Source organism: Nesoenas mayeri, assembly GCF_963082525.1.
Source record: "Nesoenas mayeri genome assembly, chromosome: 8".
Classification (NCBI taxonomy): Eukaryota; Metazoa; Chordata; class Aves; order Columbiformes; family Columbidae; genus Nesoenas; species Nesoenas mayeri.
This window is the reverse complement of record NC_137554.1, coordinates 3,563,032-3,583,555: the sequence shown is the minus strand read 5'-3', so window position 1 is coordinate 3,583,555 and position 20,524 is coordinate 3,563,032. Positions and strand designations below refer to the sequence as shown.

The window sequence follows — 20,524 nt, the reverse complement described above, 5'->3', positions numbered from 1 at the left end:
TAATTGGAATTAATGTCTTCTGCAGCTGTGCTGTATTATCTGCTACTTGAGGGATTTTTTTTTTCCTAATGATGTGGTCATCAATTTTAAACTACGCTATTAATTGTATCTCTTTAATATGCCTTAGAGTCCACCAGAGCAAGCACTAGATGGGTAAACAGATTATTCGTTCTTAATCAGCACTTGCCCTCCAGCCACTTGGGACAGATCACGTGGGATCCCAGGGTGTGATTTCCGTGTTGTTTCCTCTTATGAATCCTGACACAATCATGTGGAAAAAACCCTTCCCACCATTTCTTCCACTGGGTGTGGGTTGAAGGCCACAGATATCTTAAATGTTTGACTTTGTCATTGTTTTTTCTGCAGTTGTAGGATATGGAGACAACTATTTAACTCCAAAATACTGGTTAAAGTGTGAACAAGGAAGGAAACTGGGTAGAAAGGCAACCTTGTTCTCATTTCAGATGTTGTTTTAAGGCCCTGACCTCCTTCACTTATTAATGAAATAAAACTCTATTTGCATTCTCTCAGCCTGAAGCTTTTTTATTCCCTGCCTAAAAAGACTTTAAAATTGATTTCTTTAAAGAATCATACTGATACCATAGTGTTTTTTATTTGTTCTCTGTGCTATATTTATGGTACTTCTGCAAAATACCCATGGCAGTTAATGATTGCATTGAAAATTAACATTTCTAATGGGCAACTTCTCTCATGTCTTCTGCTCTCATGTTTTCCTCTCTCTTGTTTGGTAAGTCGTCTGAAAGCACATGTTCCTATTCCAGGTACAAATAATTTGGTCAACCTGAATAAGGAAAGCAGAAATCACTCTTGAAATTATTCTAACTCTGATATTACACAGAGTAAGAGATGATAACCTGCTCCTTATTAATACTTGGAATATTTTTTGAGATACAAAAATATCCAAGTGGTATATAGTCATATCGGAAGCAAGGTAATACCTTGCTAGATATTGTCACATACCAGACAGAAAGTGAACTGAAAACTCTCGGGTTTGTGTTATCGGGGGTCTTCGAATGCAGCCCTTGAGCTTATAAGAAATCTGTCAGGAATGTAAATATTCTGACAAAACAAACTATGAGGTGAATACCTCAGCGATAAAGCTTTTCATTCAGAAAGTGGGGAAGGCAGGAAAGGAGAAACATGAGGGGAGAGGGCAAAGACAGTTTCTAGCTCATGTCATTTCATTACTGACAGTAGAGACATTCATGTTTTCAAAAATGAACTGTTGTTGTATATAAGTTTTTCCTGCTGTTTCTGTCCATAAACTACTGCGCCCTTGACAGTATCCATAGCAATTATGCACAAACTGAATTCTTATCTAGCAATTCAATTTCAGAAATATCAAATGTCTCCCTACCCTTTACCTTTCAATATGCACCTTATTCTTTCTATTAATTTCTTTTGGTCTTACCAAGAGCACATAAGAAAATATAGAGAACATATTACATCAAAATTAATGTATTTTTGGTTTATAAAAGACATAATGAACTGTAAATAAGAAAGAATTAATAACTTTGAATGACCTGGAAGCTGATATATTAGAATTATTTCTTTCTTTGTCTTGCAAATGGAAAAATGACATAGTATGAAACAGCCATTTCAAAATTTGAAAAAGTCTTTTCATGATCATATCTGTATGCACTGGCCAGGTAGGAAACTTGTTCCCAGAACCATGTCATTTAGAAGCACTTAAGACACAATGGGTTTGGTGCATTTTGCATGTTGGAAGCAAAGGACTCATTTTTAAAAAAAATGGAACAAGACAGTAGACATGAGACAATATGAACAACTCGGAGGCAGGCTTATAGTGCCTTTCAAAGCATTTTTAAAAATCAGAGGTTTGAAATCCCACTCTCCGCAGGCCTGAAACCATCCAACCTTCAAATGTGTCTAAAGACAAAGCTGTCATATGTCTTTAGTTGAGATGACCTGAGGCACAACCCTGAAGGTTAAAGTCTGGCCTTTGATGTCCCCTTGGCGAATCAGTATCTCACCTTCCAAGTGAGTGAGCAGAGTCAATCGCATGTGGCTTAACAAAGGCGAGAAATATGACACTTGTTTGTATGTGTCTGCTTCTATGTCAATGCATATCTCAGGGTTTTTTAACTTGTTTAATTGAGAAGTTCTTAGAATTCAGAACCTGAAAAACTTGTTTTCAGAGTGCTGACTGGCATGACCTGACAAGCAGAGACCTCTTTGTCAGTGAGGCATCAGAGCGTTGAAAAGGTTTTGCCTGAAATACGGATCTGCATGGCAACATCCCCCACCCCCCACAAGTCCAGTCTTCATCTTTCCTTTTATTCTGCACTCATGTCAAATCTTTCTTATGCTTTGCATTAATATCACCTTCCCACAGAGGAGACACATTTTTACTTCAAATAGCACAGATGAGAAAAGCATTTATGTTACAGCAATTCATCCCAGCCTGAGCTGAGGTTGGGGCCCCACTGTGAGATGTACAAACGCTGAGCATGAGACAGTCTGTGTATTGCTCTAAAGACACCAAATAGACAAAAGAGAGCAAGGGAGATGTGATATTGTCAGCCCTGTTGTGCTGTGGTGGGTACAGACAGAGGGATTTTGGTGACTCCACAGAGGAAGCCTGATGCTGGAGACTGACCATCAAAGGTCACCCTTTCTTATTTTTCTCCTGTCTTACTTAATAACTTATAGGTGGTAAAAGATGTGCCCTTGTGGCAGATTTTATATTCTTCTGGATCAGATGAAGCAACATTGAGATTATACAGTGGAATCTGGAAGACACTGCAACTTTCTGGACTTGGAGATAGCCTGAAGGCCAAGGTGGTCCAAGATCAAGTTTCTCATCCTGGTATCCATGTCTGATCACCAGTTGCATTTGTGGTGTACATTACCACGAAGCTTGACGGTAGGGGGGTGTTATCTAGATAGATTCATTCCATCATGTCACATGTCATGACTCCAAAGACAGGTAGTCATCAGGATGGCAGCAAACAGAAGCTGCCAAGCCCAAAAATGTGTGCCAGGACCTATCTACAAGTCAAATAATTATTTTTAAGTGTAGGTTTGCAAGCCTTGTAAGTCACCACAGTGTTGTTTCTACAAGTGATTCATGTGGGTAGGTGATTAAGATATCTTTAAATTTGGCCTGAGGGAAGGTGCTTTACAGCAGTTTGGTCACATAAAAAAAAAAAAACAAGGCCAAAAGCAAGGCCCTCAGTATTGTCATCTACACTGGGGTTAATCTGCTGAATACTGTGTCTTTGTAGCAGAAATTCTGCAGCAGCTTTTTCTTGATCTGTGCTTTTCTTTTTTAATACCACATATATGTGAATTAAAATGTTATTTTAAGCTGTTTGTGTTTTATTGTCTTCAAATTTTCAGGCTCCAGTACTGAGAGCACCAATTGCACTACAAAATTAGTCTGCAGAAAAAAAAGGGGGGGAAGTTTGGACATTTGGGTTAGAAATAACAAGAAGGTAGGTGGAAGGGCCTGAGGCAACTTGTAGTGGAATGCGTGTTAACAGATCTGAAAAAAAATGAATGCTCTAGATTCTGTTTCATGAGGGAGAAGGGGAAATTAGGCCCAACTTTCCCTTCTCAGGACTAGATTATAGATAGGAAATGAGTCTTACGAAGGAATATGGGTTTTCTGGTCCTGTCACTCTATTGCTCTTAGAAGAAAGCCCACGAGAAAGAGATGTACACCAAAGCAGCCACTCTTCTTGAGTGAAATGTTTTCCTCGAGTCATCTTCGGCTGTTACACTTTTTGAGACTGTTGCCTTTGAGATCTTGTCGGAATGTTCAGCAGTGCTATATAATATATGAGTCATACATGCAATGGAGTCACATCTCTCATGTCAGTGTTTTGTGCTTTTAAAGTATAGACTGTCTACCAGTGCAGCAGCACTCCAATAGTGGTTAGTGATTCAGTAATCGTATTTTAGTATTGCAAGTCTTAAAAGAAATTGTCATACAACATCCTGCAATATTAAATTAATATCATATATCATACTATATCGGTATACTCCTTTCATGTCAGCTGGTTCCTGCTAAGATTATTTTATCTTTTTAACAGTTCGCATTGTGTGACAAAATATGAAATACGATTGCTAGTGCACTTGCACTGGTAGGTAGTCTGTACTTTAAAAGGACAAAACATAGAGAGATGTGACTTCATTCTATATATTACACATATGGTATGTCCAGAGCATGGAAGCAGGCATACTCCTGATCTATGACATTTATATAACCTGTCTACTATTTCCACAGCACTTTATAATACAGTGAAATTGCTTCATTCTAATGTTGCTATTCATCAAAAAAAAATCAAAAATGGAGTTGTGGGGAGATTGAAAAAAATTTTCATGTGTAGCATGTGATCAAGAACAGCTTCTATGATTATATAATGAAGTGCTGCAACAGAAAAACAGATCTCCTTGAGAGAAAACATATTACAAGGACAGATGCTAAGAGCAATATACAGTTATTGAAATATGTGTGAAAAAACACATATACACAAGAGTTTATCTTACTTTGTCATTGTCATCAGACCTGTTATTTGCAGTCCTGTATATCATATTTTTAATCTCTTGTCACGTTAGCTTTAAATAACTCTAATCCTCAACCCAATTAAAGGTATCACCTCAAAGCAGATAATTTTATTTCCTTTGAGAAATCATCATTCGTTTTAGTAAAGCAACCACTGCCAAGCTGACCTTCATTTTATCTCACACACTTTCATCTTATCACCTTCTTTTTCTCTGACATGCAAGGTTCAGATGTGCACCTGATGTGTTAGATCAAATCAAAGTTTCCACTGGAGAGACATTGCTTTACATTGAAACTTGCAAACATATTTCTAACTCCTACATGCAATGCCTTAATTGAAGGAGATCAAACAATTTTCAGATATTTTTTATAGTACAAATTGATGTGCAATCTAAGTACATTTTTCTCTGTTTGTTCTTAGAATTATTTTTGTTTAAGAATGTCTCTATCATACATTGTACCTCTTAAAAGGAGAAGATTTTCTAAAACCAGAGTATTGCTTGTTTAGCACCTCTTGTTCAGAAACATCATATACATTAGACTCAGGCCATTCAGCTGAGGTTTTGTTGTCTTTACACGATCTTTCTGTAACACAATTTTATTCAGACTCATAGCTCACCCTCATTCTAGCAGTCTGCTAAGTGATGTATAATTAGATTTTTTCCTTCACATCCAATGACACAAATGTGCTTTGAAAAGATAAATCTCTGTGTGATGTACTGTGAAACTTCCATATATTGAATTTTGTGACTTCCTTGGTGGAAGAATTTATTCCTCAGTAATTTTGTGCCCATGAATCAATTATACTTGTAGCAAAACAATCTAAAGTAGCTGATAACCAGTTTTGGGTTGCAAGGAACTAATCCTGTGTAACATCCTGAGAGCATGGGATCAATCTACAATATATTTTTTTTGCCTGTATTGCATTCTGAAGAATTCTGAAGAAAACAGGTTTCAAGGCCTCAGTATTTTGATGTAATCTGTTATGAATGCTATAAAAAAGTCAAATATCTCAAATATTTTTTCTGCATGTGGACTGAAAAGAAATCTAAGATACAAGTTCCTTCTCTGAAGTGTTGCCATAGTGTTCAGGCCCTGTTGTGAGTCTACGGCATGTGAATTCTCTGCTCTGTGACATTCAGAAAGAAGAGGAAAAAAAAAAGTAAAAAAAAAGTTGGGAACTCCAAAATAAATTATAGTTAAAAAAACCAGAATCCTTTCTTCAGTTCTTCTGTTTGATGCAGCCATTCACTGCCCCCGTTGATTAACTCCTTTTAAGTCTACACTGGCTTCAGAGTACATTTGCTAAAAAAAAGTCCTTTATGAAGATAAAGACATGCTTCAAACATAAAGCCTCTGAGAATGGCTTTCCTTTCAGAAATAAGGGGTTTTTAATGTTAATTAAAATATTTGTTAAAGTTATTAAGTATTTTTGTCTATATTTACTTTCAGTTTACATTACCAGAATAAGATCCTTGAAAAAACTGGCTAGGCTGTTGGGATAAGAGACATCTTCCCTGTAAATTAAATGGTAATATTAAGCATCCAGTCATTTCAGAAATTCAAATACTGACACTTTGTTTAAGAGTACGTGCTTTTGTGTCCAAGTGTTGTACCTTCATCTTTTAAAATTAAAATTCTTATTTACTTGAGTTGCTCATAATCTTCAGTTGCAGTTTGTTGCAGTAGATTTCCATTTTGTTATGCCAAGGAAGATTTAATATTTTCCACTGCTTTATTGTTACATTTACACTGTTTCTCCTTTTGTTATTTTTGTTTATGTCTTTATTAAATCATATGTTGTGTGGTTAAATTTGTCCTCAAGTGAACCTTTTTCATTATGAAGTTATTTCAACTACATAAAACCAAGGTTCATACATACAACAATATACTGTACAGAGCACATTCACTCAAATGGGTAACATTAGCCATGGAAACAATTTGAATGACACAGAAAAGAATGAAATCAAGTACTAAACTGTCACTTCTGAAGGAAGAAATGAAAACTTTTCCCTGTCTTCAGTGTCTTTCACTGGTGTTTGAATATTAAATCCAATTACAGGGAATCATTGCCGTTCTTATATAAAAATATTTGGGAAAGTGAAGATTCTCCTTCTCTTCCAACAGAATTTACATTTCTTTTATGCTTTTAGGCATAGATATTCCTGTTTTGTCATTTTAGTTACATGATTTGAGTGTGTGTAAGTTCCTTCTTACCCCTGGCTCTGCTTCACGGCAGGGGTTTCGCTAGCAGCAACACGGGTAGGATCAGATCTCTGTTCCTGTGATTTCAGCTTGTCAGCATAGAATCATTACATTTGAAAATAAATCTTGCTGCCATGTTAACCAAATCAGAAACAAAACCAGCTTTCCCTGCCCATAACACAGTGATGAATGTATAACCACAGCTTTACTTGCTGCTTTACCTCTTCCCATTGCCATATGTGAGCTGCCGTGTCCTACGTGGACATCCCCATTGAGTAAATATGATACATATTTTTTTCCCTCCACTTATTTTGCCTTTGAAAAACAAGATGACTCAATCCAAAGGTGATGTTAACATGAGATTATATGTGCAGTGACAATGCTCAGCCTGCCTTTTGCTGCCTGTGACAGGGCATCACCTTTCTTACCTTATCCAAGAAAGATGAAATCAAGAGCCTGAACTAGCTTCATGACTATGTCAGTCCTCTTCTCAGAGTACATATACTGGACTACAGATACCATATGCAAACCGCTCCCAAAGATTAACAACTGTTCCTTACACCTCATGGTCCTAATGCAGAAATAAGCATGAGGAGCTGAGGGCAGACAGATGGTTTTACCCCTCATCTTGATGCCTACGAAGCAAAATATCTTGTGCTTCCAGCACTGTTTCGACAACCCTGCTGTATGCATTTTACACCACCTACTGGTTCCTGCAAAGCAAAATGTATTGTGCCACTGGCTATGTTTCAACAACCTTCCCCTGGAAAAATCACAGCAAGAGCTGGCCATCTAGTGGAATAACAATTGCTGCACGTGGTGGGATCTGGCCAAGCAAAGTGACGAGCAAGCACATGATGTGTTGACGCGATGAGAACGCACCAGTAATAATCACTTGAGCCTTTTGAATCAGCAGAGCCTCAAATTCATGGAGGCAGTAGCTCACCTGGCAGCACTGTTCACAGAACATCAAGTTGCTTTTTCAGAGTGCATTCTTTTTAATCTTGTTTTTCTCTTTATTTATTGAAATTGAATGTTTTATTGTTCTACCCCTATATACAACATAGGAACAGATTATCTACACACCAATTTCTGTGCTCCTTGGTGGTTTTGAATTTCCAGTTGGTATTTTTCTTTGAATCCAGACAACCAGTAAATACCTCACTGATTACAGAAAGTGTATTAATTAATCCAGGTGATTTTTGAAATTTACACTTAGTAGCACCATAACAGTTTATAATGGAAATCTACAGACTTTTGATGTATCTTGGCATGATTTAACTTTCATAAAAAGGAACAACGGTCTGTTTCATGTTAATGAAAGAAAGCTTAAAATCTGGGAAGAACATCTGGAACTTGAAAAGATTTGCAATGAACAGAATAGAATAAAAATAATAATCCTGTTCCCATCCTCAGTGTACACCAAAATGCAGTAAATAAGACATTGTTCTGATTGCTAATGCAGACTGAAAGAAAACTATTTATATATTATTCTAGCTGAAGAATATAAACTGTGTTTAAAAAGGAGGCATGGGAATGTAGTTACTTTAACTTTGAAGTTAATTGACTCTTTTCTGCTATGAACAATGATGTTATGAGAGGATTCAATGGTATTTTGGTTCAAGGATTAGAAAATTAAAATACAAATCTCATTTGGTTTTACGAAGAGGCATGGTTCTTCAGGAAATATGGAAAAAGTTGCAGGTATTTCTGTCTAATTTAAAAAAAATAAAATCAAGCAACAATTTCTTTCATTTTCAATAACAAAATATTGAGGCCAGAGAAAAGAGGTACTTTCAGTAAAGAATTATAACCTTGACCGTATGTAGGAGCTCCTTCAAGTGTGATAAAATGATTTCTGGCAGACTACATAGATAAATCTCTATAAAACTCAGTCTCATAGAAAGTTTTCATGAATTATATTAAGCTTTTAGGACATACCTCCCAGTTTCATGAAAGAGAAAACCAAGTCTCAATATATCTTCTATTGACTTGTGAAATACAGTGTAAAATTAAACCTTAGCACAGTTATTTTGTTTTTACTCACTGCAAGCATCATGACCTTTATTAAAAACTGAAGCATTGTCTCTTCAATCCGTGTCTGAAAAGGCAAGTGCCCATAAAATGCAATTTAAAATACTATTTATATCTCCATTAACTCTATCTAATTTCTCTGTCTATAATAAAATTCACCCTTATCTATCAATAGGGGAACCCAAACACTAATCTAAAGGAGTTGTTCAGAAAGTCTTTGGAAAGGATTACATTTTGTTCCAATTCCCTCTTCTTGTTTCTTTGGAGCCTAGAATATCAATTGGCCCATGAAGCTGCATTGTTTTCTTTTTGTTTAATTATTATTTTATTCCTGTCTTCCCTTAAACAAAAGAAATTATAGCACTTGATTTTGTTTCTGCTAGTCCACTCATTTTGTGCTGAAATGTCTGTTTTTGCAGCCTGAGCAATAATTCATTTTGTCCATTGCATTATTCAGGTATTCATTGTCCACTGCCTTACCCATGATTACCTGTTATCAGTTCTGTATCAAAAATTCAGCACCTTCTTTGTCTTAAATATACTCTCATCATGAGAAGTACCTGAATACTACTCTATCAATACCTCTATTTTCTTTCATCTCACTTTCTTCTCTGCATTTTATCTGCTCACAGATATTCCTTTACCAGTTCCTTTATCTTAGTCCATCAGATTTTTTCTAACAAGGTGTGGAAATTAAACCAGTTTCTTTAGACCTTTTTCCATTACTTCTCTGTTTAAAGCTCTGATTATCAGCCATAAAAGCCTCGATGTCAGAAGGCAATTTTCCCAGATATTTAGATGGAATCCAGCCTTGGAAAATGCTCTCTTTTAGCAAATGCATCCCACTGGCTAAGTATTCCCATTGCTAGTCAAATTCATTATTAACAAATAAACCATGAAGTCAAAAGTTTTGCATTTGAAAAAAAAAAAAATAAAAAAATCCTTCATATAACAAGAAAGGTGTTTTGATTAATAATTTCAACTGATCTTTGCTTTTTTTCTGTCTCAGTTTATCTGTGCTCTATCATTGCCATTACCCATGTCAACTCAAAATTGCCCCAGAACCCTGCAGTGGTTATTTTGGAAGACCTGGTTATTTTAAATTTTGTTAGAGAAAGAGATAGGGAGGTTGGATTCTATTTCTTATGTTTTAAAAAGCTCTGGGTTCCTGCTGAAGTCTTTCATGTTGAATGATCTCTATTTCAGAATGCTCATTTAGGTCATGCCCAAGAAACACAGGAGACGATGTTGAAGTGCCACGGTGACTATACAACCTTTCTTAGAGGAATGTTTTCTAATTACAAAATGACCCCACAAGTGAAAAATACATTTTTTTTAGTTTCAAATAGCAGATCACAAAGCAAAGCACAAGATGTAGAAAAAGGGGGACATGAGAGCCTTAACAGCTGTCACCTTCTGAAAGCAAAAGCGGGTTAGCTGTCACCAAAAGGTGAAGTGAAGTTGATGAAGCCTCAGCTTGGAATGCGAGAGCTGAAAGAGAGGGTGAGTAGAACACCTCTGGCAGTTCTGCAACACTGAACCTAAACTAGATTTCTTTAAAACGGACAGAGATACATGCTGTATGCAGGAGTCTCTCAATTAGGCCCACGATGCTTGCACTCAGAAGAGTAGCGTCCTTAAAAGCTCATTCATTTCAGATTTACTGTAGTGTCATTCCACTAATTTCAATGAACCAATTTTTGATCAGCAATAAACTATAGCCACTTTATGTTAACACAGATTTGACTAACTGGCTTTCAGGATCTCTCTGTTTCTAGGAAGGACTAAAACACTTCTATTTCCTTTCCTTAGGCATCCTTTCAAATCTAATTCATATCTGACAAATGAGATGAGAAATCAATAGTATGTAGTATCTACTGTATAACAACCTGGGAAGTTTTTAAAATAGCTGTGTTTGCTTCAGAATAGGTATTCAGTGTTCAGTATACAATTATTTGGCACTGTTACACCTGGCCAAGTTCCACTGAAAATATGGTTCTCTAAAACAGCAGACCAAATGGAAAGAATCTGTATGCTCATGTTACTTTTGAGCTGCCTCACGTAATACGCAGTCAGCCAGAAATCAGGTTTTATTTTGACTTTTCCCACCGTATTTAGGAAAACACAAATGGAGCAATATTGAAAGCTGGAGTTATTCAAGTCCTCCATATACAAGGATTATATACTGTGCATGTACCGTATGCTGCGCTCTTTTCCCACATTGATGCCCTTAAGGAGATTTTAGTGTCAAGACAGCAGTTTCTCAGGTTTTCATGGGCTTTCTTACCTCTGCCTTGGCATGCGGATCAGTGGCTGTTTATGGCATCTCTTACTGAGGCCAAAGAGCTTGTGAACAGTTTTCTGTGCCTTGAGGAAGAGTTGCTTCATGCTGTTATCTAGTTGCTCATAGCGACGCTGAAAATTAGAATCCATTGTCCATAAATGCATTACAGTAGATGTGTTCAGGAAATAATTCATGGGCAGCCTTTTCATAAATAATTTGAATTCATCTGAAAAAAAAAAAAATAGGCTTTAATTATGTAATTATGGTTATTGTTACAGGAAAAATTAACTTCTAATTTGTTTTTTCTTGATCTTCTGATTTTTTAAAATGTGAACTTTTGCAGTTTTAGAATTGAAGATTTTAACTCTTTCAAAGTAGAAAAGTAACTAGTAGTAATATTAGAATAAAACCAGCAAAAGTCAGTATTTATATATTTACTAAATTGATGTTAAAAAGAAATACAAGTGCTCTTATTGTTTCTCAACTTAGAGAATCTACAGATTAAATAAGAACTAGAGTTTCTTACCTGCAAATATCTGTAAACAGATATTTAAAGATCAATGTATGTTGATTCATTTGGAGAAGATAGGAATCTGTCATTAAAGGAGTATATTCCAATACTTAGCAAATGCAAGTAAATGTTGTTTTACAAGCCAGCTCTCTTTAAGACATGCTATTTCACCTGAGACAAGCCACTAAGGATCAGACTTTCCAAAGTATTTAGAATTGAAATAGAGCCTTTCAAAGCATTTTACAGTATTTTGATACTTCAAAAATATCTCATAACTTCTTTTTGTCTCGTGTCCCCACCTCTAAAGTGGTAAAAAGGACTTTTTAAAATCACAGGATCACTGTTGTTGTGAAAATCCTATGCTTGGTGGTTTGTTCTGGTAGTTCAGTCCACATAATATATGTAGACTGAATCTTATTAACGGAATTTTATTAGCAAGTGAGTATATTTTAATAAGTAGGATTATTTACAAGTTGATTTGTAAGTTTTGAACCTAAAAACATTTCCCTTTATAAGGACTATAATTACTGCGGGGAAAAAAAAAAAAAAAAAAAAAAAAAAGAGAAAAAGAGAAAATGAGTAGCACACTTGAATGCACATGTTTATCCTTTTCCTTTCTTGTTTCCATGTCTCAGTATGTTTTCCTGTCTGCTGCTATCCTCCCACCCTTCACAACTCATTTTTTCTTTCAGCTTGTTCCTGCAGTAAAGTCACTTCTCCCACTGTTTGGCTTTCACCCTGCCAGATGCTCCTTTTGGGTTGTCTGCAATTTAGGAGGCTATGGGCATGCAATGTTCCAACTAATTTAAGTAGCTTCCTGCTTAAAACTAGAGCTAATCATAATATTTAACACTGATATAATTTTAGATTGCTCATGGGAGAGGATTGTTTGGGGAAAACGTCTTATGCTTTTAGCTTTAGCTTCAGTTTAGCTTTCTCAACAACATTTTAATAAATTAAAAAAAAATAAATAAAAAAAAAGGAAAAATGGATGGATAGAAATTTCTAAATGAGCTACAGTGACTCCCATCCACATCCTGAGGGACACTGGGCCACGATGCAATTGAACAGCCAGATCTTGGCATAGCATTTCTGTGATGGATTAAGATTCGCCAGAAGACAAAAGTCATTGAACGGTCTTCTGGAAGGTAAAAAAGTGGAAGGCAAGGGGCAAAGATGATGATTTTATATTTCACAAAGTGGTTTTAATAATGTATCTGGGAGCTATTTCCAATGTGTTATTCATTTTCTCCTCACGCCTTCCTCCTTGAGTATTAGTTGCCCTCAGTCATCCCCTTGAGGACAGCAGTGACGCCCCTCTTTTGTTCCTGGGTACAAACCAAGAGACTGAGGAAAGGAACTGTTTCTTTATTTTATCAAGTATTCAGAGCCTTTGCTTTCCCCTAATTTTGTCTAAGAAGTTGGTTCTTATCCTCAGTCCAAAAGGGTAAGTTCCTGGTCTTGTAGCTTAGTAACTGGACTTAATCAAAGTGTTTGATAAATTCTGCACCACCAGGATAGCATCTCTGTGAGTCTTATTATAGTTTTGGGAAAACCATTTCTCCATTTTCCCCTGCCCAAGTGACAATTACACCCGAATCTCCTCATGCTACACTTCTCGGTCCTCACTTCCCTTCAAGGCCTGCTCAGTTGCCATGGGAGAGAGTTATGTCTGACTTGTCTTTGCAAATTTAACAAAGTGGTAGTAAAACAATAGAGCAAACAAACAAAAAGAATAGAAAACAAGGTTAACGGAACTGTTAAACTGTTACAAATGTCCTTTGGCAAAATGTAGATCTTCAGTTTGGAGAAACTGGCAAAGGTCTAATGAATTCAGAGGAAGGATCAGATCCAAAAGCCACATTCCTGGCTACCTGTTTTAACTGCTAACTTCTCATTTCTCTTCTGCTCTTCTGAGACCCTGGTTTATTTACCTAAATTCAGTTTCATTACGCTAAAAATAAACCCAAATCCCTGAGGAAAGAGATACTTTGAATATGCCTTTTCAATTTTCATATTGCTTTAATAACTTATTTAAGAAACATTGTCAATTTGCTGTCCTTTGTACAATGGCAATAAGCTCTGCAGCTACCAACTAATCGGATGCCGTGTTTGGAGGTGATAAGGAGAGTTTATACTCCTTAACTTGCAATGCAAAAACATTTCCAATAAGAAAATGCAGCTTTTATTTCCCTGTAATAAACATCATTTTTGACTATCCCAGTGCCCTATATGATCATGCTAATGAGCACCACAATGCAGATAAAAGAGAGACAGATAAAATGAGCGTGGGTACATAGTGCTTTCTGAAAAAAAAAAAAAAAAAAAAAAAAAAAGATAAGATAATGCGCTCGTATCTTAAACAGACACATTTCATGATCTGTGAAACTACAGCATGAACTCCTATCACTGAGAGATGATTAAACTATTACACTCTAATCAACACATTGTACCAGCCATTCCTGAGGATTAACAGCCAGTATTTCAGTGCTGGGGGCCATAGAAATTGATACTTTAAAAACATGATACTTGATACTACAAATGATAAGATTTCAACACATTTATTTTCACACAGGTAGCACATGCAATACCATTTTTTTTCATATTGTTAACTAATTGCAAATAATGAGGAAAAATGTAGAACATCACATGCAGCAGTTGATCAACTAAGTTTATTTAACTTTCATTTTATAGCTGGCCATGCCTGTTTTTCTCTTATCCCTTCCTGCAAGGTAAATCTTCCTTGTACTAACGGTGTCTGGAGATTGAAATGACAAATTTCAGTGGCAAAAAATAAATGAAAAATATCATAATACTAGCAAAAATTATTGCTGAAAAATGAAATTAATACCACATACACTTAAGCTGTGAGAAATGCCTAGAGCTCGTTAGCTTGTAACTGGGATTCTCAGTGTTATTCAGTGTCAGAGAGGGGCTCAGTGCTGAACACAACGATTTACATTCTGCATACAGACCAGAAAAATGCAGTAACCCTCACTGAAGGATTTTACAATGTTCTGCTACAAGGAAAAAAGGGTGTCTATGCTGTGCTGGGAAAGAACAGCATTTCTCTGCTACGAATATTTCGCATGTGCCTAATATTTTGAATCATAAGATCTGTACAAGACCATCACACCGAGAAGATGACGGCACGCTTCTGTGTCCATTTTAAAAGTTCACTTTATAAATGGTTCAATGATTTCAGCTGAGCTGAGTGGTTTTTGGAATCTTCCCAGGCTATCAAAATATCTTCTGCTAGTTTGTTTCCTAAGATCCCATTAGGAGGCTCTTTGGAAACATCTGGGAAGCCAACAGATTTATGACAGCTTGAGAATTTGGAAAACCAGGTTAGTAGTGGTACCACAGGCTGACATCTGACTGTATAATATAATGCCGGTAAGAGTGACATGCAACATAATATCACTGCATTTTCTTCTTCTATTTTCTTTTGATAAACAGAGCAAGTCCATGACTAAACTTTCAAACTGTTCTTCCTGAATTTTTCTTTTAAATTAGATGATAGTCACAGATATTATTTCTAGTTTGTGGGGGTTTGAATCAGAGTGATTTCCCCTCACAGCCCAAGACACGCTCTGTGTAAAGGCAGAGAACAATCTCAGCGACTGCAGTCAGGATAACACGAGCAGGAGGATAAAACAATAGCTCCTTTAAGCCACAGCTTGTGTTTAGGCACATCTCAGTAACGTACTTTATGGAAGGTCAAAATCCTCGAGTCCCCTGGTAAACAGGAAAAAAACAAATTTGACATGGATTTTTAATAAAGAAAAAAGTACAGTTTGTTTTAACGTTGGCTCTGTATAATGCCTGAAATGAATGACAGCATTCAGGTACCTGTGAAGAAGTTAAGCTGGGGGCACAATCTACATGCAGTTTGGGAGAAGGCAAAGCAAAACAGTTTGACAAAAACTTCCATTTGGGGATATGTTCAGAAAGAAATCGTTTCACAACAAAGTAAACTAGAAGAAATTTCAGCCGTCTTCTCTCAGCCTCTAGAAATTACTGTTACCAGGGAGCTGACCTTCCATCATGTTTTATTCTGTCATTTTATTTAATGTAATATTCTGATGAGCTAAATTAAATGAAATAATTTAATCTTATGGCATCAAAACTTTTAATACTGGAAATTACAATGTAATGTTTCAGTAAATATATAACCTTGTCTAACTGTGGATTATGCAGTTAATCTAACCATTTTTTTTTACCAACATCCAAATATGGAAAAAGTAATAATATTTTCTGAGCAAAAGCAACCTGACAATAAATGAAAAAGTATTTTGCCTGGTCAATTTAAGAGTCCTTTATTGACTGAAACACATTATTGAAAATAGGCCTATACATGGCCTATGTATTTTCTAAAATCAGTAAGATTTTGGACTGAAGTAGTTTTTCCATTTAATGAAGCTTAGTAAAACTATGTCTGTCAGAGAAAACCACTTTTTACATCATATTATCATGTCAAAATCTACCATTTGACAGCAACTGAAATGGACTATTTTGTCTTTTCTCTAAATGATGCTTTAATGAAACATTTTTCTTCCCTATTTATCTAAGAATAATAATAAAAAATCTTTGGCAAACTTTGTAGTGGATAAAATGATGTATGTTCATTAGTTTGATTGACAGCATTTGTGACACTTCAGCATTGTCTGCAAAATCTATGCATCTGTCATTTGTACATATGTCCTTTTTTCTATCAAGCTTGTTAACTCACTCTAAAGGTTTTAAAATTCTTCCATCACAGCCTAGAAGCATATGATATCTCATGTAAAAACTGTTCTGCTTTGATTAGAACAAAATGTTACAGTGGGTTCAAGGCAAATCGACAAAAATTGACCGGTATTTAACAAGAATGTGGTAGTATATGTCTGAAAAATAAATTATATAGTTTGACATGCTAGTCCAAATGAGAGCAATTAATAGTTTCAAAATTAGCTGAAGTGAATTCATGGTCTACGTTATATTTCATCTTTTCTCATTCTTATGATGATAATTACTTACACATGACCACTACTCTTTGTAGACTACTGCTACTTTGCTAAGCTATCTCCCTTCTTAAACCATAATGATAGGATCAGAAGTTAATTTAAGCTTGATGTGACCTTGGGCTCCAAGCAGGTCATCTCTGTCATCAGCCCAGGTTTCTCAGGGTTTGGTCTGGTTAGGTCTTGGAAACTGTAGTGGATGGAGGCAGCACAACCTCTCTGGGTAACCAAGACTCAACTGCCCTCAAGGAAAAACGTTTCTCCTTTCATCCAGTCTGAACCTCTCTTGTTTCAGTTTATGCGTGTTGCCTCTAACCATATAGGTGCTGAGGGGTCTGGAGTATCTTTCTTATGAGGAGAGACTGAGAGAGCTGGGTCTGCTCAGCTGGAGATAGAAGCTGAGAGGGGATCTAATCATTGTTTATAAATATATACAGGGTGGGTGTCAGAGGATGGACCAGACTGTTCAGCGGTGCCCAACACCAGGGTGAGGGGCAATGGGAACAGACTGAAACACATTTGAACATGAGGAGAAACTTGTTTGCTGGGAGGTGCCAGAGCCTGGCCCAGGCTGCCAGAGTGGGTGTGGAGTCTCCTTCTCTGAGACATTCAAACCCTCCTGGACACATTCCTGTGCAATTTACTCCAGGTGACCCTGCTTTAGCAGATGTGTTGGACTAGATGATCTCCAGAGGTTCCTTCCAACCCTAACCATGCTGCTGTGATATAGAGCCTAGCTCCATGTTTTTGATCCCCTCCCTGCAGACAGGGCGCCTGCTTTAAGTCCTGCTGAAGCCTCCTTTCCCAAGGCTAACCAAGCCCTCCTCCCATGGCCTTTTCTCCCATGGTGCATGCTCCAGGCCCAACCACCCTGGGGACATCACTGACCATGCTCCAGTTTGCCTCAGTACTTGTTAAACCACATTCAGATACTTCATCTAGCTTTGGGCTCCACAGCACAGGAAAGACATTGGCAAACTGGAGCACAGCCTCCTTATCTCTTCCTGGTCACGCCCCTGTTCTTAACCAACCAAGATGCGGTGGCCTTGGTGGTCTCAGGCCACTACTTGCTTCCCTCCATGCTCTGCCAACAGGCCTCAGGAACTTTCCTGCTTCTGGCCAGGCAGGGCTGGCCTGGTTGGCTGCTGTGGCTCTGCCTGCTCAGGTCAGGGCTTTGCATTTGCCATTGCTGAACTCCATTGTGTCCCTCTTGTCCCATTCCTCCAGCCTGTCCAGGTCCCTCTGAATGGCAGCCCTGTTCTTAAGCATATCACTTGGTTCCCATCTCCCTCCCTCAATTTGGTATCATCTGCAAACTTGATGAGTGTATTTCACTGCCTCCTCCAGGTCGTTGATGAAGAAGATAAGCAGAACAAGTCCTGGAATAGACCTTTGCTGTATTCCACTTGTCACTGGTCTTCAGGCAGGATATGTGGCCCACTAACCTTACACTCTGTCTCCCACAGTATTCCGCTATCCAAGTTAAGATACAGTGGTCTGGATGCAATGACAAACAGATGGGTAAAAATCCAGTTGCATGGCCAGGTTCCATGTCTTGAGTCTTGCTAAAACTGAGGTAAATGGCATTCATTGCTCTTCCCTCATCCATAAATCAACATTTTAACCATAGAGTTTACCTACAGAAAAGATGACACACAACAGCAAAGCAAGGCATCTAATCCTGCTCTGCCAATTTACTTAGCCTCGATGCCCATTTCAGTTCTGACCTTAGTTGCTGATGCTGTAAATAGGCCTACTATTTAATACAGATACTAGCTTATTTTTGTTATAGATTAGAAGTGGGAAAGAAGACTACCAATTAATTTCATACAAAAGCTAAGGAAAGCTGCTAAAGCCAGTAATTTCACAACAAAGAAGGCTCAAGTAGAACTGTGCAGAGCATAGAAAAATCTATTTTGTCAAAGGATTTTCAGCATATCAAAATTAGAATACAACTGAAAACTTTTGAAATTTTCTAAAATTCTCTGAATGCTCCTTATTTTTCTGAAATACATGGCAAGTTTTTCTTGCTTTACTTTGCCTCGAATAAAACAAAATATTTCACCTTGACAGAAGAGAAATATTACCTTTTTATGTCAATCTTTAACTATGTATTATAACATGAAAGCTAAAAAGTAAGAAATTACAAAATGAATAATCTTTTAAGAATGAAGGTCAAAGCACTTTACTGTATTCTGTCAAAACCCCACCATTTTGCAGTTGTTGAAAGATTATTCCTGTTTATTTCAAAACAGCTGCCTCAATATTTTGTCTATAAATCTTTATCTCTGCTACCCTTCAAATGCCTTTTCTGTTTAGACTGCAAGTTCTTCAGCCTGTCTCCTATTGTATCTTTGTAGGGTGGTTATGACAACAGACCCCAAATTTAATTGTTGCCATGTATTAGAAATAATAATAATAAATTTGCTTATGGTTCCATGCAACTACATCCTCCTTGGAGTCCTCTGTGGTAGCTACAATTATTGTGAGGAGCAAGAGTTCTGGTAGGAAAGATCTCATAATCCGCAACAGTTTATCATACTTTTAACATAATATTACTGTATGTGGAAAACCTTGTACTCTAATAATGTGACCAAGGTATGATCATTCCTTTCCCGTAACAATGCTTTTAATTGTAACCAGGACAATAAATATGACAGCAAGTGAAATATTAATGTCCACTGTAAATTGCAACCTCAAACCACAAAGCTGGTAATCTGTGAGAACAAAAAGCAATAGGACCTACATTTCAAATGGCTGGTTATGTTTGCTATTCAATAAAGTGCTGCCTTAATATTGTGTAGATATTATTAAAGAGATTTATAAAAGAAATATGTTTTTTAAAAATATCACACCATGATTCTAAAGCTTGGAGAAAACAAAATACTAAAATGAACATATATTTGTTTTTATGTTGCAATGAATTTTAGTTGTTCATGATGCATTACTTAATTTGTCAAAGAAGTAGCAGCTGTGTTTCAAGAAATATGTTTGAAAATAATCCAATTGAAGGAAGTACAAGACTGCAGCTTGAAACAACCTTATTTCTTCACAGAAAAGATCATAAAGCTGAGTTTTCCTCCCTGCACCGAGGCTAGATCATTCCGTTCTCTCTATAATTAAAATATTTGCTTCTCCAAAGCAAACAAACTTCCCTTTAAACTTTCTGAAGGACAAATAGAGGGAAAGAAAGGTATGTGCTCTGGAAGATACAGACTGCATGTGGAAGAAGAGAGAAGCTCAACACCTAATATTGGACAGGCTAGTGAAACTGGTTAATCTATTTGCTTTCTCAGCCTCAGGGGAAGCAAATTTTTATGATTCTAGTAGTGAGGCAGGTTTGGGCTTTTATTTTCTACTGATAGTCTATTTTTTTTAAAGTGGGGAATGCTGCAGGCATAGCTCCTCTAAACCTTTGGCTTTGCCAGGAGGAACGAACTGGGCCGAGTATCAGCACAGGTCCCGGCGGAATTGATCAGGAGCAGAGATTCTCTGATCCTTTGTTAATATGCAGTTTCTGAGAAACCTTATGCTAACGTTACAATACAACTGATTTCACATATATGTCACGTATATTTAGGTAGATAGACATGTATATTTGTGTATGTGTTATATATATAGTTAACACAAGTAATGTGAACCTATTATAGGAACAGGAAAGCACAAATACTCCCCTCACAAGCCTTGAGACTCTCTTGGTGCCCAGATAAAGAGGAAGAATATTGCAGAGTCAACATTAGTAGCAAAAACAGAACATCACCCTGGAAATCATAGATTCTTTCTGAAATTTTAGTAGGCAGGAGATAATATCTTTCCCTAGACCATGGTGCAAGCTGAAAAGACTCATATTTTCTATAATCAAGAAATGGCTTGTTTCTTATTCTCAATCTAAATATGACCTTGACAGCAAGTTCCTTTTTCAGAAACCAAAACGC

The 20,524-nt window shown here is 36.8% G+C and overlaps 1 protein-coding gene across 2 annotated transcripts in view; it reads right to left on the bottom strand.

Annotated features, from left to right (window-relative positions):
* The window catches only part of BRINP3 (BMP/retinoic acid inducible neural specific 3), a gene marked incomplete at both ends in the record, with an annotated part of 211,652 nt that overhangs the window by 24,837 nt on the left and 166,291 nt on the right, over positions 1 to 20,524 (bottom strand). For both annotated transcript variants that reach the window (XM_080348486.1, XM_080348487.1), the window contains one exon: positions 11,079 to 11,301. In XM_080348486.1, coding sequence (XP_080204612.1) covers positions 11,079 to 11,301 — 223 coding nt within the window. The remainder of the gene's footprint in view (positions 1 to 11,078; positions 11,302 to 20,524) is intronic.